Source organism: Rhea pennata, chromosome 2 (assembly GCF_028389875.1).
Source record: "Rhea pennata isolate bPtePen1 chromosome 2, bPtePen1.pri, whole genome shotgun sequence".
Classification (NCBI taxonomy): Eukaryota; Metazoa; Chordata; class Aves; order Rheiformes; family Rheidae; genus Rhea; species Rhea pennata.
Window position 1 is genome coordinate 68,955,296 of NC_084664.1, and position 24,096 is coordinate 68,979,391.

General features: G+C 40.5%; 1 protein-coding gene across 1 annotated transcript in view; it reads right to left on the reverse strand.

The window, feature by feature from the left end:
* The window catches only part of LPCAT1 (lysophosphatidylcholine acyltransferase 1), a 60,111-nt gene extending 45,309 nt beyond the window's left edge, over positions 1-14,802 (reverse strand). The window contains 4 exon segments of the mRNA XM_062568500.1: positions 4,875-5,089; positions 6,582-6,724; positions 14,252-14,530; positions 14,533-14,802. Of these exon segments, the coding sequence (XP_062424484.1) occupies positions 4,875-5,089; positions 6,582-6,724; positions 14,252-14,530; positions 14,533-14,802 (907 nt within the window).
* Positions 14,803-24,096: the final 9,294 nt, after the last annotated feature.

Sequence of the window (24,096 nt, forward strand, 5' to 3'; positions counted from 1 at the left end):
GCTTTTCTGCTGCCACTCTAAACGGTTATTTAACGAAGGCAGCTATGTTGGTTTGCAGGTTTCCTATATACCATAGTTTGTAACTTATCATGAATGGTGTTAACCAGGATGCTTAAGGCAAATGATGATGGTTAATACTCCAGCAGCAGTTTAAAGAAAGGGTAGTTGCTACTGAATTTAGAGTAGAAGTCAACGAGAGTCCAGGATTTCAATCTAAACAATAGAAACATACCTAAAAACACAGATATGACAGCATACACTTGACAATACAGCTGTTCTTACAGGATCTCTCTTGAAGAGATTTAGATCTGAAGTATTGCAAGGGCTGGGTGTTCACACCTTGAAGGAAACACTGGATTTTGAAACTGAAATTTTAAGGAAAGGATGAAATGGATATGCTTGGCAATGCCAACACAGTGTGTGATGCTGGCTTTCAAGCTGGTGACCTCAGTGGCATTGTAAGCTGCTGGTTTACACTGTATACAGAGAGGAAGTGTGTGACATCTTGAGAAAACCTGCTGTAAGGTGGAAACGATTTTGAGAACAATATTGGTGGATCCTGGGAGTATTTAATTGTGAGATACTCACTGAAGACCTATGGCTCAACATAGTTCTCTCGTTTGAGTGCTTTGTAAAGTATACCTCCCTCCCATCCCAAGAACCACTAGGGTAGGAGTCTGGGGGATTAGCTTTTTAGAGCTGATGGGGAAGTGATCTGGTTTCTTCACACATAATTACTTATTCCATGTCTGTTAGTTGTGATCCTCAAGACAGACCTACAACGCACCTTCAAAAGAGGAGCTTGAACAATATATCATAACTTTACTTATGAGTGAAAAGACCTCAACCGAACATGTTTTTTCAACATGCTATGATTCTCCCTTCTCCTATAGTCTTCTGTATTCCGCCATTTACAAACTACCTCCTTCACAGACTTAAGCTAATATATCCCCACATCCATTTCACAGGTACCAACTTCCTCTCTCCTTTCACAGACTGAGGCTACAGGTGCATAGCTGTTGCTTTAAGTTCAACTTAGATATCAGCTCAAGTTTTATTTTAAAAAAGTTCAAGTCACAAAAGCTGATCTAAAAGACAAACAAAACAAAGAACAACAAAAGTCATTTACTGAAAAATCCCTTTTCATTTATACAGAAGTATCGCTGACCTAACACTGACCAGTTCAACTGTGAAAAATAACTTATAACTAGGCTGTTTTACCATACAAAAATAAGGCAGTCAAGTGTAAGGATTTAGAATTTGTGCAGAGCTTCTTCTGACCCCAAATGGTGGTCCAGTAGACAAAGCAGTAAGGATCTGTGCTGATGAATGAACTGGTCATTACTTATTCAGCCAATGTAAAGTGCGACAGGTTCATAGGTGGTATCTTCCTTGAGCTCTGCAGCTTATACTAAAGAAGTCAACTGAAGTTTGAATCTTTAGCCTATGAAAACACTGAAAGCCACTGTGCAGCAAGACATGTCCTACTTCAATAGCTTGGTGATGTGCCCAGCCTATTCTGCCACTCCCTACTCATCAGACACCAATTCTGTGATGATCCATTTATGCCTTGGGTAAGCAGTTCCTCCCCAGTTTGTTAAACCACTGTGTGCATCAAGTGGGCATCTTCTTCACCATTCATGACTAACTCAAGAGATCATAACTCTTCTGTCACAGCAAAAGTTTTCCCCTTTGCTCCTCCCTTCTCCTCCCCTCCCCCCAAATGCATAAAGAAGGAAGCTGTCTGAAGGAGTCATGAGACTCAAGTCTGCTTCAGGAATTGGATTTTGTGGTCCAGGAGAGCTGTCTTCAAGTTAGAAAGCAACAGAGTACTCGTGTGCACACATGCATACACGCTTGTGGAATAATTCTAATTCCATAAAGAACAGGCTTTCAATCATCTGGACTTAAAACTGCCAGTGAATCAAAAACTTAATATTCCATGACTGACAAACTAAGAGAACCATAATATAGGCAGCTGCTCCAGAAACCCATAAAAATGCTTCTGGAATCCATCCTGGCAGCCAGTTAATATTCAGACCTTTTTGTGACTGCAGCCAGTCCCTCTGGTATATGAGGCACACTGCTCTGATAAATACAGTCATTACATCAAAAGAGACAAGTTATTTACTGCATGTATTCAGAGATTTTGGATGAAGATCTATTCTTAAACAAAAGACCTTATCCTTAGCAATTATTTTCCCTTGCTGCTTGATTTCTCACATGCATTTAACTCTGGGCAGTGTCTTTTCAGCACATATATTATTCAAAACCTCTAAGAAGATTCTGAAAAGACTGCTAACAAGCCTCAATTAGGAGCTAGCAATGTTAGATTTATCAATGGCTGGCTCCAAAATTCCACTGGAGCTGGTACAAGAAGTTTGCAAGACTTACAAAAACTGAAGAACATAAACAATTCCGACCTTTCTGGGACAAATTCTACATGAATGTCTTGACTGAAGTGTTTTGCTAAATACCCCCTCAAAAAAAACCCTAAAACCAAAATATCACAGATATCGTAGATATCACACTAAAGAAATACCAGCAGACAAATGATAATTTTAGAAAGCGGAGGTGTTTCATGTTAAGAGAAGAATAAAGAACAACACTGGAATTATCCCACTCAAAGTAGCAGAGGACGGCCAGTAGCAGCTGTTTTACTGAAAGCCTTTTTCAAACAGAAAAAAAACCAAACAAACAAGCAAGCAAAAATAACCCCCCCCAAACTTAGCTCTACTGGCAAATTCTCACTAAACTTTAAGCCAAACTCTAATCATTACAGTACAGAGACTTATCTGTTTTTTAAAGTCCATTCACTTTAATAACACGCTATAGTAATTACTATTGCCCAAACAAAAGCAGTTTTAGAAGCTTTTTGAACTCTGAATCCCAATTGTGACCTCTGCCACATTTCTAATCATTTCAATGGTTTTTCTCTGAACACTTTGTAATGAGCTGCATCATTTTTGTGGCTGCATGACATAAAATAAATGCAGTAATATATGACAAAACACTAATTTACTCAACTGCATTGTTTTTTCCAGTAAGATTCCATCACATTCTCACATGCAGTTCTGAAGTTTTTGGTTTCTTGTAACTATTTTTGCTCATACGTGAGCAAAATCCCTCATATGAACAAAATCCCCTTAAGTGAAATCTTAGCCCTAGTAAAGTGAATCTTTACTTACTATCTTTTAAGATATCTTACTATCTTTTAAGAGCATGGATTAGACTAAGTCCATTTCCCTACAGATTTCTTCTCAGACTTTCATACCATCTATTTACTAAGTGGGATAGTTAGGGAGCTGTTATAGCTTTCTGTTGATTTTTGTCATTTCATCACATTTTAGCGATGTAACATGGCATGGAGTTAACTCTCTAGTTTGAGTTCTCCAAACAGTCCAGCTGAAAGTAAAGAGGAGCTGAATGGAGAGCTCCACATGTGCTTTTATTTTGCTGAGCTGGCAATTACTAAGCAGTCAGTGAGTCAGCTGAAAAATGGTATAAATCTGCCTTTGCTTCTATGGCTGGACTGCAGATTCCCAGTTCAGCCTAGATATCTATACAGAAGTGTCAACATATCCTTCTGCAAGATCTTTCAAAATTGAGCAACTTATTTCATTTCTTTTTGTTTTGTTTTCAAGCTATGCTTGTTTGCATACATTTATTTTTTTAAACATGTTACATACTTTTTGTTCAAAAGATTCATTTCTTTTTATACGCATGTTCACCTTTTAAGCCAAAAACTCTACTAATCAAATATTCAATGTATTTAAAATCTAGATACAGTTCTGGCCTGTGCTCTACTTGATGGACAGACACCTTTGTATCAAGGAATTCTCTAGATGAGAAGGTCTACCTGAAGCTTCTAGACGTAACCACTCAGGATTCACCAGCCACCTTTCAGCTTCTGGTTTAAAGTATGCCTTTAAAGCTATATTGTCCATTGAAACTTTAGGAGAATGTCAACATCAGCAGCCTCATTCCCCTTAATTGCTACAAAAAGCAATGTTTTTATTCAGACGTCTACATTTGAGCACCCTCAGCCAAAGGCCAAAGTCAAATCTTTTGACCCTTTTACAGTACCCTTAAAATCTACACAATGCAACACAAAGATTGTTAGAACTTTGCTGGTCCCTACACAACATGGTAGGTTTCTCTAAAATGCTGCCATATTGATTTTTGCTACAAGCCCTCTTCCTTGTAGTCTAAAGTGAACTAGTCTCTTAAAGACTTCTTACATCTTTGGCACAACTGCACCAAAATCAAAGGCGTCTCTAAATGCTTTGTGGAAATTTGCACTGATAACTCCAAGGACAGTATTCCAGTACTACCAGCTTGGGTACCTACCTTTTTTTCGGCTAACACTGGGAACACAACAATATGCTTTTGTTTCTTATCTCTTGTAGCCTGCCTCAAACAAACTTACTTGGGGAGCATGAGGGGTTAGCAGTACTCCCTTAAGGCAGGATCCATTTGAAACAGATGACCATTCCTAAGAATTTATTTGGGAGTCAGCCTTCCACACACCCCAAGAGAGTGATTTTGATAGACTTTCTCTAAAACCTTCAAAAATTGCATATGAACTTGCTTTTCCATTTGCCGTGTCTTAAGATGTTGCCTTTTCACTGCAAATTTAGCCAAGGGTTCTGTAGAATTAAGTTTTGACTTTGTACAAGATTTACCTTTGGGAGAAGGAAAAAAGATATATATACACTCATCCCAAACTTTTTATGCCAACATTCATTAATCATAGAAGACCTAGAAAAGTCTAACCTCATGTGATAGCAAAGTGTTCTTTGTGTTTCAACCCTTCTCCATAACTAGTAAGCTTAAGTAATTTTTTCTGAAAAATTAAGCATCTTTCAACTTACTTCCCCACACAGGAATATCTTTGCTTTCTGCTTTCATCACAATGGAGGCAAAGGTCATAGTTACTGGAATGGCATCAAAGTAGGATGAATGGGGAGCCACAGTTAATATTGCTGCTTCTGCTGGCAATGCCCGTCTGCCTTTTACATTTATCCAGTGGAATCCTCCAGCAAGCCACATCAGTCTCATGATTGCTTTCAGCAAAACATCCACTACCCTGTTAAGAGTTGAGATAACAGTTACAGTGGCACAGAGACATAAAATATTTTAAAGAAAAACTTCACATAAAACCCATAAGCATGCAGAAAGTAGACAGACAAAATATACTGCTTAAATAGAACAGGAACATTGCACAGTCATTCTATTCTCTTTCCGAGCAAGTTTAGCATCATGTTCGAGGTAAGAGGCCATTTGATCTTATTTCATTTATTTTCTGAATATTAATTCTTTTAAATCACAATAAAATTGACACTTATTTTACCACTAAATTAATTAAAGATTTTACATGTTACAGTCATGGTCTGTCTCAAAATTATGTTTTCTAATAACAGCAAAACGTTCCAAGAACTTAGCCCCCAAAACATTCTAGTAATGTCCTGAGAGTGTTAACAACCCTGATTCTTGGTTTCAAGTTTACCCAAACTAGTGGAGCAGCACAGGGCAGAGATTCTCAGAGGGATGCACAAAGAATACACTATCTGGGAGCTCGGGAAATACTTTACTACTTTTCCTCTCCCCCTTCTTCCTATCTTTTCCTTATTTTTTTTTCTCCTCTCCCCTTATCTAGCAGTCACAGAAACAAAAACATTTTTTGCACCCTATTGGTTCAAAGTAAACAAACAGCACAATTTGTTATACTCACAGGGACTGGAGACTGGAGAGTGGGGGTGATACTGAAGAATAGATGAAATGGGGGAGGGACAATCTAAAAGCTTGAAAACTCTATGCAAGATTGAAGGCCATCCATTTTTTCTCTACTCATTACATTTAATTTGGAATAATGTTGTTATCAAGTGACATGCCTCTACGGTTCTCAAACTACTTCCCTCCTGTGATACAAAATACAATCGACTTCCCTCATGCTAGTGCCAGCTCCTGCAGTTTCAATGTTTTCTACAAAAGAGGTGATGCACTACTCCTTCCTTGCTCCTCAAGTGGCAGTTTTCACAGATGGGTGAACACTAGCTTACATTTGACTTTAATTGTCATTCCAATATCAAAGTAAGCACAAAGATCTACTAATGAGTACCAAAGCATAAAGCAAGACTTCAGGAATCAACAGAAATTCTGTCAATTCATCACAAAGTAGCAAACATTAAGGTGAAAGAGTTTAAACAATAATCCAGAATATGAAATCTGGACATAGTCCACGGTGTCAATCTTTATAACATGAAATTGGCATTTATAGGAATTATTGAAATTGAAGGACATCACAATGAAGTTTCATACTATATCTTCAATAAAGAGAAAAGACTGATAATCATCTGTTTCTCTCCCTGTAATTCTAGGATCATGTAGTAGAATCAAACAATTGAGATATTTTTAGTTTCCCATTTAAGGAAAACAGTTAAATGATAAGTATTTTTCTTTTGAGGATTAGAAAAGCAGATCTGTGGGGCAAGTATATTATCAAGTATTTCCAGTCTTCTCTATTTCAAACTGCGAAACTAAATATTGGTTCGTATTAGTGCACTGCAGCAACGACTTACTTTCGCCACCAGGAGAGGGGCTTTTCAAGCTCTTGCTCATCAGATCCCATTGAAGCAACGAATGCAAAAGGCCAGGCCAGCAACATCATAAAAGCAGCAAAAAAGAGTCGGATAGGAAACAGAGTCAAGGTCATGAAGGCAATCTGCAAAATCCCAAACAAGTGAGTTATTCTAACAATCTCAGACTAAAAGACTCAGCAATTTCAGAAACTGTTCTGAAGCGTTAAGTTAAAATGTAAGTATTCCAAATAAATAATATCTGTATACATGTAATAATTTTGTATTCACACATTTTAATTACAGCTGAACAGCAATACTCTAAACTGACTTAGCTTTCTACACTTCAGATGCAATGCCTGTCAGTGAGTACATACAAATGTTCTTTTCCCTTTCTGCAGTCTCAGATTAAGTAAATATTTAGGATGGGTATGTTGTAAATCTTACTGCTCTGTAGAATCAGTCTGTCAAAGCAGCTCCCAGCCAGTGACATGCATGTCTTCAGCAAAGTGCATTCACGTGGCAACACAGAGCCCAACCTGCTAAGCTCTTCCAGGGCTGGGCAAGCACCAAATCCTCTGTAGCATGTTCCCAGAACCAGAGGTTGCAGGTAACACTGGGCAGACAGACCTCTAGACAAACACATCCAGATATGCTTACAAGTATGTTCCAGGCCTGTGCTAACCGGCCAGACACAACTCCCTAGCAGAAATTATCTTCTTGAAAGTCACAGTGAACCTGATTGCTACTGTATTTCCTGCCAGCACCATACTCAGAGAGCCCATTCCCAGCCAGTCAGCCCTCTGCCTTCAACATGGATAAAAACGGGTCATTTCAGAACTTTTACCAAAGTCTTACGATGATCTATCCCAAAAGCCTTTCCTGAGCTGCTTGGAGTTATTTCCAAAAGCCCTCTTAAAAAAAAAATAAAATAAAATAAAATAAAATAAAAAAAAAAAAAAGAAGAAAAGCTTAGCTACTATTTGTGGAAAGATCCACTTGTTCCAGGAAACAGTCCCAGGAGCCAAGAGTCTCATCTTTCTCACCCAAAGGATGGAAAGAGAAAAAAAAATGCTTTTAAAGTGGAGAAGGATATAATTTCACATCATTGGCTACAGCAGGGAGAATGAACCTAAAAGTTTGATGTGATAAAGTTGACTGGGGTAGAACCAATCTTTCTCAAGCAGTACACAAGAAGCTGGCAGAAGATGGACAGTGAAACGATAAAAGAGCCACGTAAAAAAAGAAAATCCAAAAGAAAAAATGCTATCACAGGTGCACTAGACAAGGTAGGAAAGTATTGTTCAGCATGATGGCTAGGCAAGGATGAGGAATGAGGCATAACGTTCTGGCTCATGTTACACTTAATCTGATGTATCTGTAAGCTGCTATGAAAAGCATTATTCATGTTCTCCTCCTCTCCTCTGACGCAGATCTAGTCTCATACAGCTCAGTTTTCCATTCACCAGCTCCTGCTTCCTCTTACTTTCCAAGCGACAGTTTTGCAGAAAATCAGCTCACTAAACCAACTTATCCTGTAGCTGCACAGATCTGTACACCCAGCCTAGGGCAGGTGTAGGGAACACATAGCTGGAGAAAAAACAAAAGCCACTAGTTCCATGTGCAGTCCACAGCAATGCCAGATTTTACAGTGATGCTTCAGACTGACACTGTTATTTCACTGGTCTCACCACGGTCTCACTCTTAAACACAGGACTCCAATCCTTGGGCAATTGGCTTCAGTCTGCAAAATCAGAAGACAGAAAACTTTTCTTGGATATGCTATTTTCTGAGATTGCCATTTCTAAACTGGCAATGGTCAGATAACTCACTAACTGATACAACTTAGCAGCCACTGACAAAACCACCCCTTCTGGCAGCAGCAAGCAATTAAGTCACATCAGCTGTCTCATAAAACCTCACTCAGACTGTGGAATGAGGGAGAAGGAGATGAATTAGTGAAAAGGGACATAAAAGATCTGGAAGCTGCATGAGAAGAAAAAAAATTAATAAGCAAATTCTTTGTTTGCAAAAGAGGTGGAGTTAGGAGAATGAATAACCAGGATGCAAGAATTGATTAGGAGTAAGATCAAGCTTAAAAAGCTGAGAAGACATCAGAAAGGGTACAAATGTTCCAGGAAATCAGAGGCATAGAAAGTAGCAGCCTCAATGAAACTGAGAAAGCAGGCACTCATCTGCAAACTAGGGAAGAGAAAGCAGTTGCCTTCTGGACAGTTAGTCCCTCTTTTCTAAGACTAGCAAAGAGAGGAAACAAAATCCAGGTGAGGATACAAGAAAACTTCTCTGCTGTGAGGATGGCTGAACACTGGACAGGTTGCCCAGAGAGATTTTGAAGTCTATATCCTCAGAGATATTCAAAACTTGACTGGACAAGGTCCTGAGCAACCTGCTCTGGCCCTTCTTGAGCGAGGGTGGGGGGTTCAGACCAGATGAACTCCAGAGATCCCTTCCACCACCAAGGGTGTTACAGTTCTCAGGGATCCACATCCTCCTGGTAGCCTCTTCCTAACAGGGCAGTGCTGAATGGCAAGTGACTGGTGAGCAACACAGTCCTTGTGTATCTGTGCAGTAATCTTTTGTATCAAGATAACTTTAGGACCACCCTGCAGAATGGCAGCATTAGTTGCATCCATATGGCTTTGGAAGATGGAACAAACAAGTAGAAGAGGCCTCTCTGTTTTCTGTGTCCAGAGAGAACAACGATAGAAATAAAATTACTTCTTGCTGTCTAAGTACACAGGCTACCATTGCTGTCATACCAACCTCCTTTTTAGCAAACGGTAGTGCAGTACCTTCCCACACAAAAAGTTTTGTAGGAGGGAGGAAGACTATGTTTGGCCCCAATGAAGGTTAGGAAAAAAAAAAAAAAGACATGAACATTTGAAAAGTAGTTGCGTCTCCATTAAGATGTCTTTCTGGGTATGAAAGCTTTTGCCCTGTAAAGCCTACATACAGTATTATTGTTAGCGACAGACAGACAAAGGGAGCAGGTCCCAGCCTTGCTGGCCATCGTCAGAGACAAGAATGCAGGAGAGCTGAACTCCTGGTCTGATTCTGTACAGACACCTTTTATGGTGTTTTTTTTTTTTTTTTTTTTTTTTAACATATTTAGGACACTCAGCTACACAGACATATTTTCCTATTAACATAAATTCTACCTGGTAAGAGTATGTGTAAACCTCTGTGTTTTGAGATACCTTTAAAGAACTCAAGATCCATTTGGAGTTGTACATTGGGAGGTGCAGCTCACCAGTTTTCTCAAGAGAGGTTTGACAGCAGTTCAGTTAACATTTGCCGGTTAACAGGATGCTGCTCTGTTTTTTCTGAAGAGTTGAACTGTGTGCTCTTATACATCCATGGACAGCAAATGGGAGAAGATGGTCTCATAGCTGATAACAGAAGGCTGCCCTAAGAAACTGGATCCCACCCTTGCATCAGAAGAGCTCCAGCCTGATACAAGGCAAGCCACTTAAGCAAGGTGAATGTATGGTACCTACATAGTTTAAGAAATCTTGCATTCTGGTTTGAGGAGTGTGAAATTACTTTCCATGAAGGTACCAAATCTGAATTTAAGTCCTTTGTAAGTTCTCCAAAACCTCAAGTCCTATATATCTAAGCAGTGAGCACGAAAACAAACAAAAACCCAAGAATACCCTTGTTTCTTCTTCCTTATGTCTGTCTCCTGTCTTGAAAGTCAGTATCACACCTCTTTCTGTCTGCCTGTCTTGAAAATCAATATCACACCTCTTTCACACAGAATCTGGAAAAATGCACATTTGTTTATTATTACCAATAAAGCAAGAAACACCATAATAGAACAGTTTATTCACAACTGTTTCCATGACTTACTACAGAGTAACAGCAACATATTAGACAAAGAAAACAGAATAGTGAACTGCACAATTAACATGGTAAAGGTCCTGATTTTTCTTTTTAACATATTAGATAGAGAACACATCTTGCCCTACTACTTCAGTATCATCATCCCTGTATCCCCAATTTACCAATAGCAAAAAATAGCAATGAAAGAGCTAGAAATTCATCCCTTGACAGTTCTCTTAAAACCTGTTTTCCTACTTCGCAAGTTTCCTTATTTACACAGTTATGGAGAAAATAACAGGAGTAGAAATTTTCATGTGTGACTAAGCCAATCTAACAAATATCTGCTGCTAAAAAGGAAGGTCCTGTTTCCTCTCTCCTTGATTCTTCCCTTGAGTCAGGTCTAACACTTATCTGAGCTTGCAGTGGGCTAATACAGCTAATTAAACTGAAGAAAAGCAATCCTAGCAAAAGAAAAATAATCCAATCAGAATACAGAAAAACACAGTAATCTTCTGCTGGTTTAATGAGGCAAATCAGCTCACAACAGCACCTATGTACACCAGCACTGGCGCAATAAAAGGGCCAGAAACATTGACAGCAATGAGGATGGCACTAGGCTGTCTTTTTAAGTGGCAGGGAGACATCAAGCCACCTCCACCATCTCACTGAATTGCCACAGTCTTCCTCAGAGTGCAATTGGTCCTGTCAGTCCTAGCGTTTACCTGCTTCAATGCACATGTTCCCACCTTGTACTGAGTCAAATGGTTGTTTGAGGAGTGAGTCAGTACAAGGGACCAAGGACTAAACCAGCTAAAAATTATTTATTCCTATTTTTTTGCCAGTTTTCTGCCAATTCCATCTATTAATCAGTGCAACAAAGCTATGAACGTTCTCTGGCAGCTTCAGTAATGCCTTCTGCCTTTCCTGCAGAGGTAGCTTGATTCAAGAGTTTGACTTAAGTGATAAGTGCCCAGAGCATGTTAGGATATTAGCGAAACCATGTCTGCCTTTCTTCAAGATAGCATCTCTTTGTTATAGTACCGAAATAAAACAGGTAGCTTCAGGAATCACCTCCATTTTCACACCCAAAGCAGGGCCGAACCAACTACTAGTTAGTAGTTTTCTAGTTTTACTGCTTATATCCTCCTGTTATTTCCCAATTTTTATGAAGCCAATAAAAGAGAGAATGTGAGATGGAATGTGTCAATTCCTTGATATTCAACTGGGGTTTTTTGCTACCTTGTTTTCTCTTTGAAGTCATTCTCTACTTTTTCACTTCTGCAGCCTTAGGCTGAAATGTACTGAAGTGCATTTACTTTGAGCTGTATTAATAAAAGAAGTTAGTCTAACCTCATCAAGAGGGCAGGATGAGGGAGGCATAAAGCGGTGGTAAAGAAAACATAAGTATCTGACAGAACATGAGCAACAGACAACAGTCCTTCAAAGTAGTCTCATCTCCCAGTTCCCTTTGCTCATCAACTCTTCACATACCTCCTGTCCCCATGTGTTCCTAATCTGCTTTGATACGTTTTGCATTTCCAGGACTCATACTTATTGCATTCATAAGGTAGATTTGTGCATATTGTGCCACAGGTTTTCCTACCGCGGAACAGGTAGGCACTGTTCCTACAACTGAACCCTGAGCAACAGGCCAGGGCTGTATGGAAAAGAACACACACAGCTATAACGGACTGTAAGGCAGCCTTCCTATTCAAGAAGTTGCCCTTTCTGGGAGAGCATGATTCCCTAGAGAAAGATGGAATCACAGCAACTGTGGCTTAACTCTTGCAAATAGTTCCACAACTCTTTAACTGCCTCTATCCTAAGCACAATTTTTCTTTCAATTAGCAAAGAGGTTATGAGAGCATAGTTAAGGTAAAGAAGATCTATCATAGTCCCATAGGCCAGCATGTGCACTTCTTCACATCATACTGCAAACATAAGATTGTGAGAAAGGCTTGCTTTAAGGGTTCTGTGCAACTGTGCATCAAAAAAAGATTTTTCACTTAAAAAGACCAAATCACACTCTTTTTGATTAAACTATTCCTTTGGTCTGTCCACTGTAAAAGGTTACACAACTTTAAATGCATCTTGCAGTCTTCATTGAAAATAACAAATGCTGGAAATCCAATGGCAAAGCTCATCTCCTACAGATGTAAAGATCAAGCCACATAGAAGACAGATATGCACTACAACCAGTCGCTTGGCTGGCAAAGCAGCTAAAGGTCTATGTTGATCTATGCTATAATTGTTGATCTAGCAGACTGACAACACCCATAAATCATGAGACTTAATACTGCAAAAACTGTGAAACCAGTGCTCTTCCCCCCAATACTATTTTAAAAATTCCTCTCAATTAAGTAGAAAGTTAAAAAGATTCACTAACACAGAAAAATAAAACATATTCTGTTATTTGTATAATTAGATAAAACCATAACACATATGACTATATGCTATCATTGCTTCTCTACCTCATTAATTTCAAAGAAAAGATGACTTCAGGAATAAAGTAAGGTTACATAGAAAAGAAACCATTAAAACTGTGTGATTTATTGGAGAAGCTCCAGGTACAGAGTAAATGAAGCAAATGATATGAGAAACTCTAACCTTCCCAACCTTCCCTCATTCAAACAGCAATTTCTTACAGTAACCACTGAACTCAGCATTTCTCTGTTTCACAGTCAGAAACTTGATTAAAAAAAAAAAAAAAAAAAAAAAAAAAAAAAAAAAAAGTCTTTCCACTGGAGTCCACTATAAATTTCTTGGCCATCAGGTATTTAACATGAGGCACATTCCACTGTTTTGTAAATCAGGCTGCTGTGTGTCTCATGTTAAGTATTGGGCAGCAACAAGACAATGCAACAAGGAATCCACTCAAAACACACCATGTTATCAAAGTATTAAATAACCTACAGAAAGATGGATCCAAAGAGCCTTGATCTGACACATTCAGTATTAGTGGAGTTTAATTTCCATGCTGATGGGTATGCTTTCCTCTCCAACCGCTTTAGGCTGTTATGCTCGTAACAGCAGCTTTGAGGAAATATTTATTTGTACAGAACACAGGTACTACAGTGATGAAAGCCACAGAAAACGCCAATTCCTTTTTAGGGGAGTCTTTGACAGTATTTCTTCAGTAAATGACTCACATCTTACTAAGAGACTAAGACAAGGGCCATACAGTGTGAATATCCAACTACCTATTGCTCATCAGGTGAGCTGAAAGATGCAGAGGCATAGCAAAAAAGCATAAAATTGCAGATGTGCACATTAGAACCGATTCTTCTAATCTCATGCTACCTGTACAACGTACATTATACCACTGGCATTATTTAGCGGGGGCCAAACTTCAGATGCACAGACTACTTCGTTCCTGGCATAGCTTAACTTGACACTGGGCAAGAGAGCCTTTACAGGATTGTCCTCCAGCCCACCATTAAAAAACAGAAAGTGCGTGTGTGTGGGGAGAAACAATGAAGAAATTAAGGAACGCCCCCTTTGAGCGGCCCTACGATACCCAGCTCCGGCCCCCTGCAGTTGAGGGACGCCCCCCCGCAACCCGGGCAGCGCGCGGCCCCCATTAACCGCCGCCAACGGCCCCCCGCGCCGCAGCCCTTGCAAGCCGGTCTCTGCGCACACACGCACACACACACCGGTTTTCCGCGGTCCCGCCGCCCCCGGCGGCTCACAAAGCGCCGGCAGCGGAGTGTCCCCGCCCGCCGCAGGACGTGGCCGGCCAGCCGGTACGCCGCGGGGGACGTGCGCAAGAGACTGGGGGGGGGGGGGGGCAAGGAGGAGAAGTGAGGGGGCCGGGCCCTGCGCGCCCCTACCTTGGCTTTCTCCAAGGGGCTGAGGCGCAGTTGGTGCACGAAGGGGCTCCGCGGCGGCGGCCCGCGCTCCCGGCTGCCGGCCACGCAGCATCCTCGGCCACGGCTGCTCAACTTCATCACGAGGCGAGGAACGGCGTCGTGGGGCAGGACTAGGCGAGGCCCTGGCAAGGGAGAGGGCGAGCACACCGCGCAGCGACCGCTAGTCTCCGAGTAGCGGCGGGCAAGGCACCCGCGGCCACCTCGCTCGCCAGTAGGCTCCGGCCCCCGCCCGCCTGGGGGCCTGCGCATGCGCCCTGCGCGCCGGCTACAGCTGCTAGGCTGGGCGCCGGTTTCCGCGTCGCTTGAAGCGGGGGGAGGCGGGGATGCGCGCGCCCGCTCTTCGCCTTGTGTGAGCGCTGCGCGCGCGCGCGCCCACCCACCCCTTCCCCCCTGAGAATCTTGGGAGCGCGGCTCCGCCCGCGGGGGGGCGCTTCCCTCCCTCCACTCCCCCCCGCCCCGCCGCGGAGGACCTTCCCCCGCGGCCGGGCTGTTGGGCGCGGCGTCGTCTTCATCGCTTGTGCGCCTCATCGGCGGCGGGGGGGGGAGCCCCGGGGAGGATGGAGCGGGCAGGCTAAGGCTGTTTTACAGATAGGATCTGGGACTGTGTCGCGCGCCCCCAGGGCGACCCTGCACGGGTGGCGCAGGGCGGCTGTGGGGGCACGGGCGGCCGCGCCGCTGGGGGCCGAGGCTTGGTAGCTCGCCCGTGTCCCTGCCTGGTCTGAAGTGCTGCCATATGGGCGTGTGACCACCCAGCCAGCAAGGTGGGTGTATGTGGAAGTGAATTTACACGCATCTGTACTCAGCGCTATTAAACAGAATGAAAAACACCCTGTGTAATTTACGTTACAGAAACTTGCTAAAGGTGCCACGAGCATGAAGAAAAATCCCCGCTTAGCAGAATTTAAGAGAATTTCCAAAAAATGGCAGAGGTAAGGGAAATCTCGTTGAAGTGGAGAAAGTTCTTGGAGGCTAGCAGTAGTGATACAGGCAATCAATAATACTGAATGAATGTCTCTTTGACTTACTCTCTTCTCACGGTCTTAGATGTTTAGTTGCATTACACAAAGAAGTACTTCCAAATCTGTAGGGAATCTTACATTCCAAGCAAACATAGATATTTTTAAAAGGAAGAGTCCGGCTTATTTGCACCCAGGGATCTTGAAAGAGTTGGATAGGGAATTACCTAAGAATGGATTTTGATAGTTATTAAATATGAAGGAAATTCTTGAATGTTGAAAAGCGCTCTGCTGGTTTTCAAAATGTCAAGCCAAATGTCCCATGCAGTTCTTGAATGCTAGAAGTAATATCAACCATAAGCAAAATAGTAGAGAAGATATGTAAATCATTTGTTAACGAAATTTAAAAATACAGATACCATTAATATCTGTCATCTCACAAGGCTGATGAAACGACCTTGATAGCCTTGTTCAGTGAGATTTAAAGATAAAGTAACAGAAGTAACTACACAGATCTACAGTTCCTAGTCATTATGTAAACAATCTCTTTGAGTGCTGTGGCTATATATAATTCTAACCGTTAATGCTATATCTACAGTATTGTATAGCTAAATGTATTAAGCAGATACATAGCTCCTGATTTTTGAAAGAGCTGAAAATTTGTCAAAGGTTAATATTCATGCTATTGGGGGCTTCCAGAGTTCTGCAGGCTCAGTGTATTTCAAACCTTTCATCAAAGATCAAAGTAAACACTGAGTCTGAAGATGTCCTAAATGGTAAGCTGGTAAACAACATGTGAGGACAACCACAGAATGATCCAGACTGCTTGGTGGAATTAACACTTTCAAACAAGTTTTTACAGCCAAATGCAAACATACATCTTTGTGAACAAGGAGTACAAGCCCTCTCTTTAGAATGAGAGCCAATGTCCTGGAAAAGATAATCCAAAAACAATTTGGAACAAACTGTTACAGATAAAGTCCCAGGGCAGTGTGTCAGTTATGATTGCTGGATGTATTAACAGAATTAGTGAATAGGAAATCAATTACTTTGTGTATTGCATTCATGAGAGTAGTATTAGAACAATGTGTGTAGTTCTAATGTTAAAGACCAGCTGATGCAGGAAAGAGCTGCAAAATTATTAAAGGACTGGAGGAAATATCTTACAAGGATACATTTAAAAAGCTAGATCAATTTAATTTGTTGAAAGATCTGTTTGAATTGGCTTTATTCCAGTGTTCAAATACCTTCACAAGGAGCAAGTGTCACATACTAAAGCTTTTCAAAATAGTAGAAAAATACATAAGAAGAATCAATGGTTGGAAGCTGAGGTAACTTAATTTAAATTGGAATTTAACAGTTTTGATCTTGTACCAGCTACTTGGTTTAGGCACTAGTGATATGACTTAATGACTCATGATGTAAAGGAGGTCACAGTATGTGATCCAATGATCTCTTTTAACCCTAAGCTAAGTATTTTAGCCTGGTTCCAAATGATTTGGCTGTCTTTCTCCTTTACTTTCTCTCCAATGACTTTAGGCCAGTGATTAGTTCAACTGTATAGGGCTGTTTTCGATCATAAATGACAGAGTTCTTAAAGAATTAAACATAGAATTCCACTAACAGGCCTGCACAACATGTGATGACAGCTCCCCGCAGAGATCTACTTGGCTTACCAGCTAGTGAAAAGTGTCCTGTCAGACTGGCAGGCAGATGGTGACCACTGGCTAACCACCTACATAGTCCATCAGAGTACTCAAGCATGGGCAGTCTTTCTCTATCCAGTAGGCACAGCACATGAGATCAAATAAGGGTTTCGAAATGAGGAAGGAAATAGGGACTAGGAAGTGGAACAGGGTTCAGCAGGGAGGTGCAACTAGGGTTCATTAGTTCTGTTGGTTGTGTTCTGTTAATTTTCTAAAGCCAGCTTTCAAAGTGATACCACATCAGTTATTTGTATTTGTACTATCTTCTGCAATTGTTAAATCTATTGGAGTGTTCGAAATATGCCTATTTATTTGGTACTTAGAAATAGATTTCCATTACAGAATCACAGAATGGTTGAGGTTGGAAGGGACCTCTGGGGATCATCTAGTCCAAACCCCCTGCTCAAGTAGGGTCACCTAGAGCATGTCAGACAGGGTTGCATCCAGGTGGGTTTTGATTATCTCCTGAGAAGGAGACTCCACAACCTCTCTGGGCAACCTGTTCCAGTGCTCTATCACTCTCACAGGAGAGAAGTTCTTCCTTATATTCAGGCAGAACTTCCTGTGTTTCAGTTTTTGCCCATTGCCTCTCATCCTTTCGCGTGGGACAACTGAAAAGAGTTTGTTGTCCTCCCCCCCCACCTTGGCATACCCCCTCCCTTAAGGTGTTTGTAGACATTGATAAGATCCCCTCTCAGTCTTCTCCAGGCTGAACAGGCCCAGCTCTTGTAGCTGTTCATTATAGGGCAGATGCTGCAGCCCTCTGATCATCTTCGTGGCCCTGTGCTGGACTCTCTCCAGTAGCTCCATGTCTCCCTTGTACTGGGGAGCCCAGAACTGGACACAGTACTTGAGATGAGGCCTCCCCAGGGCTGAGTAGAGGGGCAGGATCACCTCCCTCCACCTGCTGGCAGCACTCTTCCTAATGCACCCCAGGAGACCATTGGCCTTCTTGGCCACAAGGGTGCATTGCTGGCTCATAGTCATCTTGTTGTCCCCCCAGACTCCCAGGACCTTCTCTGCAGAGCTTTGCAGCAGGTCAGCCCCCAGCCTGTACTGGTGTCTGGGTTTATTCCTCCCTAGTTGCAGGACCCTGCACTTGCCCTTGTTTTAGTGTTGCTGTTAAAGCATCTGCTCTGTATTTCTAAGTGTACAGGCATTATTTTGAATTTTTATTACTACTTTCGCAATTTTAGTCTACTGTTTTCTAATTGTCTTACCACCTTATTGAATGAGTTTCCATGAGATTTTGTGTTTTCATGTAACTAACTTGTTGGGTTGTCATAATGTTCCAGGAGTTGTAATTTAATGACTTTTTTTTTTCTTTTTGATTCTGTATAGATACACATGAACTGTTATGAGATTTTCAGGTACGTCCTAGATTTTAGTTCTCATTTATTTTCCTTAAAATTCTGTTGTGAATATTACAATTTAAGAGGAAGATTAGCTTTCCTGAATTTGCAGGAATGTGTTTCTCCATCTCTGTAGTCTCTTTAATCTGTAATTGTAAAAAGATGGATCTAAGCCCTGTTTCTAGTAAAACTAGTGAAGGAGCTGAGCATGCACCTTGGAATAGGGGCAATCCCATGACAGGGCTTGAATGGGAAAGGTGTGCTTGTGGGCACAAACAAATCAGTGTGGCATAGGATAAACAGGTGAAGGGGGCTGGCCCACATGGCAGGACAGAATAAATCATGCTTATGCAACACTGCTCCTTTCTGTGCTAGAAAGCTTAATCTAAATCATTTCAGAGACATATGATGAAACTTGCACCTGGAATCTTATTATATTTTTCTGAGAAGGTGGGGGTAAGACTCTACAAGTGTGCTTAAAAAGGATGCATTTTTTATCTGCGTATATCCTGATTTGCTGAATGTGGATTTAGATATTTTGTTGTTCCACAGTCTAAATGCTTATTCAAAAATAAGTGCCCCTTCTGAGATGTTGCTATCAAGGCTTGCATACATTATACAGCTTGTCTAATAATGACTTTTAAAGACATAAGAAGAGGTAATGAATTTATTGCCAGATTTAGGGAATCTACCCTGCTTAGCAAGAAAAGAAAATGTGCAATATATTATGTTGCATGTCATTGTATTATGATACAATTGGAAAAGGAAATGTTGAAGTTGACTATCATTAGAATAAATTGCTGTAAGCTCTCAAGTAATCTCCTCAGGGAAACCGTGGAACCCGAAATCATTAAAATGAAACTGCGCAAACAAATAAGTGCCATTCTAACCTGGCGCACAAAAGCTCTAATTGGCCCTTTCTGTCATTCATTTATTTGATTTAAATAAAAGGAAGCTGCTCAAATAAGATGACTCACATATAAGAAGTATATAAATATTAACTGTGAAATATGCTTCTGAGAGACCTGAAGTAGGAAAAGGAATATTCAATATTTAATAGCTGAACTGAAGTGGGTTTCTCTAAAATAAATCAAATAAGTTCATAAAAGCAAATATGTTGACCACAGTACTGAACTATATAAAAAAAGAAAGAAGGTTTTCTTAACTAGAGAAAGTCCTTGCTTTGATTTTTAAGATGATGACCCTTCACCATGATGGTCTACATGGCAGAATTAGCTGATACTTATTCGAGCACAATTCAGATATGACTTCACTCCTAAAACAAGTTTTCTACAGTTGATTTCACATGTTCTGTACTTATTTTTTTCTCGTAATTCCTGTTAAAAATCTAATCAGTATTCAAACCAGAAAAAGAGGTTTTAAAATATTTGAAAACAAATCATAGAATCAGTAAGGTTGGAAGGGACCTCTGGAGATCATCTAGGCCAACCTCCCTGCTCAGCAGGGTCACCTAGAGCATGTTAGACAGGGTTGCATCCAGGCGGGCCTTGAATATCTCCAGAGAAGGAGACTCCACAACCTCTCTGGGCAACCTGTTCCAGTGCTCCATCACTCTCACAGGGAAGAAATTCCCCCTCACGTTCAGGCAGAACTTCCTGTGTTTCAGATTCTGCCCATTGCCTCTTGTCCTGTCACATGGGACAACTGAAAAGAGTTTGTCTCCATTCCCTTGACACCCTCTCTTCAGGTACTCACACACATTGATAAGATCCCCCCTCAGTCTTCTCTTCCCCAGGCTGAAGAGACCCAGATCTCGCAGCCTTTCCTCGTAGGGCAGGTGCTGCAGCCCTCTGATCATCTTTGTAGCCCTACGCTGGACTCTTTCCAGTAGCTCCATGTCTCCCTTGTACTGGGGAGCTCTCCAGAAGGTCAGCCCCCAGCTTGTACTGGTGCCTAAGGTTATTTCTCCCTAGGTGTAGGACTCTGCACTTGCCCTTTTGTGAGGCAATGTGGAATCCATCTGACTTTCCTGAATCAAGAAAAGAATGGCATGAGTTAGCAACAGGTCTATGGGAAGAACAGCAGTCTTTTGTTTTGATAATGCTGTATTATTTTGTATATGTCGGTCTGAAGAAGTAAGGGGCCCTCATGACGAAAAAAGGATGAGATCTAATTCAGGAATTCGGAAAGACCTAATTCAGGAAATCTAATTCAGGGTTTTCTAGGAATAGTTGTTCACTTAGTTTAATAGGTGCATTCTATCTCAAAATTCTCAGTGTTGTAATTCACACATGTTCTTGGCTTCAGGAACTGTAAGCAAACTCATCGGCTCTCATCTGATGATGGTCTCTGAATACTGAAGCAGGAGAAGGAACATGTGTTAGATGTCATAGATTTGTTCCTCTTTGCCAAATGATAAACAGTCCACATTCACTGTGTAAATCCTGCGCGTGTACACCATGGAAATACTCAATGTTATGAAGGTGACTCAATCCAAGGATTAGACCATGCTGATTCCAGGCTTTCCCTGTTAATGAAAAGAATTTTTGAGCAACTAGAGCCTTGCTTGACTTTTTCAAAGGCCGATTCGAGACTATAGAACAAACTGCTTTAGAATCTGAGATCTTTCATACAGAAAGACAGAAGTATCAAGATTCAATAAATGTTTCAATCAATAAAACTTCTCAGATTTTTCCTTTGAGAGAGAAAAGAAGAATGGGAGAACAGCGTATGACAGACGCTACTGTTACTGCTATTGGAACTTGTGATTAGGCCTCCCAAAGGATGAAGGCAGCGTGAGAGCTTGAATAGAACACAACAGTTACCCAAGAATATTCCAAATCTTCTTGTATATTTCTTTTTCTGTGTTGTTCTTACACTAAAATTGATAAGAAAGAGGCACAGTGGCTCTGGCTATATCTCACTGATATTTAAACATTCCTAGAGAAAATTCTTTGAACATTTCTAGAGGTGATTCAGATGTAGACTAAACTCCTCTCAATTCTTCATTCAAAAACTACATCCTTAATAATGGCCACACACACTTGATATATGAAAATGAAAAAGAATGGAACACAGATAAAGTGGGTAAGGTACAAATTAAAGTAGTAAAGTACTAAATCTTTTCAGTTCTTTACTATGTCTGAGTTCATTTCTTCTTCATCTCTGTGCATCTTCTTTGTCTTCTTTCTCTAAATGTCTTAGCTAAAAGTACTCTGTTTCTATTCCTACCAGGAAAAGAACAGTCCTAAGGAAATGAAATGGTCGATGTCCCTGACATAAGATAATCCTGGGAAGGTATGAAGTGAAATCCTTAAATTCTGTTCTGTGACTTTTCAGGTACCTATGTTGTTATGTTGCTATGCTGTTAGCAAGTAGAATATACATGCTCTTCAAATTCTACAGATATATTTTATATGCTCAAAATAAGCAATTTTTTTCTGTCCATGTTCAAAACACACGTGCGGGTATACAGCAGCTAAAGCTCCATACTACTGTGATGGTAATTTCTGCAAGTTGCAATACTAAATACTGTGCCAATGGTTTCCATCTTCCAGATTACATTATATAAATCAGATAAGAGCATCTTAAGCTTTCTGCCAACTTCACACTTGTATGTTTGTGCAAATATTACAAAATCTTATCAAAATAACTTTTGAAATACGTTTGAACTTCTAGTTTGCCCATGTTCTTTTCTGCCTGCTTCCTGTAATTTCTCATTTCTGATTTACTGTATGTATTTACAGAGGTTTTGTGTTAGGCAACCTTTATTTAAAGAGTATTAAATTAACAGTGTTCAGGAGATGAGTAAAGCAGTATCCAAAAGCCTTATTTTAGGAAGTTTTGTGTATTACTCATATATTAAAAAAAAAAGAAAAAAAATAACCATCGACATTGCTGATAAGGTACAAAAAATTCATATAAGTGAATTCACTAAAAATAGCCTAAAATGAATACCGTGATATAGTTTCCAATTACATGAAATGCTTCATTTTTTTTTCTTAAGTAGCATTGTAGTAAAGTCTATTATTTAATATGTTTTAAATATTTATTTACTACAAACTGGTAACACTGATTAAATATGTGAAACATAGCATGCAAACATTTTATGCTTTTGGAAGTGTAAATGGGGTAAGCTGCCAAAAGATCTCTGGGCAACAATGTCCAGACTCAATCTGTTGCCTTGGGAGGCAGATTATGGGGAGGCAAAATCATAGCTTGTAGTGAAAAACAGACCGTATGGGACACACAGTAGTACCTGTGGCTTTGGGCCCAGCCCATGCCAGCGCAGGCCCATGCCTATGGCAGATCTCTGGCAACTGTGGTCCTCAAATGAGATAGGCAGCTACATCCTTCTTACCTATGTACCCAACCCCACTCTACTGGGAGAAGATGCATCCCCAGCAGAGAGAAGAGGAAGATGAGGTGTGTGCATGTGGGAGATGGAATATCTTGACTGCTCTCCAGATACAGACAGATGCACTGCTCTTCCCTGGGGTCTGTAAAATCCAGGGGTTATGTGAAAATATAAAATATGACTCTGCAATAAAAATGTTTTATTCTAACTGTATTCAGCTTCCACAAATAAGAATCACAAAGGGCTGCACCTGAATGACTGCCAGCAATTTGACAGGGAAGCATTATCTAGTCAAGATAACCCAAAGGCAGGATAGAACCCAGGGAAAGCAGATGGCAGAGCCAGTAGAATAGAGTAAGACACTAAAAATGGCTAAAAACAAATACATTGTTTCAGGGTGCATCATTGACTGTGTCATCCTGTGGAATAACCCATCTGAATCTAAGCATATTAGCTTCACCAGTGGGTTATTAATGTGGATTAACACCATCTGCTTGTGGATGCAGGGCATTTTATCTCTCATTAACGTAATACAGTATTTAAATGTAGACAGGCTCTGTCATGTGATGACTGTCATTCAGCTATTCTTCATGCTAGGAATGATTTCAAGGCACTGGAGAAAGGAGTGGTTAATTAATATAGCTAATCATACTTAACTTTTTTACAGCTTTTCTGAGATTCCAGATTATCTAGCCAATAAAAAACCAATTCTCTGAAAACATTTTTTTTACTAGTAACACTTAAATGCAAATATTTTACAGAAGTAAACCATGATGACAAACAATAAGGATGGCAAAACTGAATATATTAATTTAATGTGAAAGATAAAAACTTATCAAGTAGTAATAATCAGTTTGAATGATTCAGTTATAAATTGTGCATTTCTTTTCTATACTAGTCTCATACTTTGATTTTAACACTTTCTCATTGATTCTTGCCAAAAGGTAACTGATTCTTTATGTTGGCTATGAAATGTGGAAAAAGACGGTAGTAGGAGACCAATTAATGGTGAGTAGGAGATCCCTGCTGGTGAATCTGACTGACTGGATCAGATTGTTTTCCTAAATCTTTGTCAGGGATAGATCTCAGAAAATCTACTCAGTGACAGAGAAGAATAATCATGTAGATTCCTTGGTTCACTGTTAAACAGAATGTCTTAAATTGATATTTAAGCTTAACTCTTTGACTTCACACAAAACTATACCAGTAACCATCAGTAGCCACAGGTCATCCAGTTGATGATTTGCCAAAGGAGCAATACAGATTATTGCCCCTACCAGTTGCTAGCAATACAGAGCTGCTCACATGCTGCACCCAGGAAGCAGTGGTTATTACATGCCTACATGGCAACTATAATCCCTCAATGGAGTGGCCTATCTGTTTCCTTCAAGTAATGTGGTGTAGTTTTCTGTGGCTGACATCACAGTGAAAGGAAAGGAAACAGTAGTTAGAGATTATAAGTTTATCAGGAGAG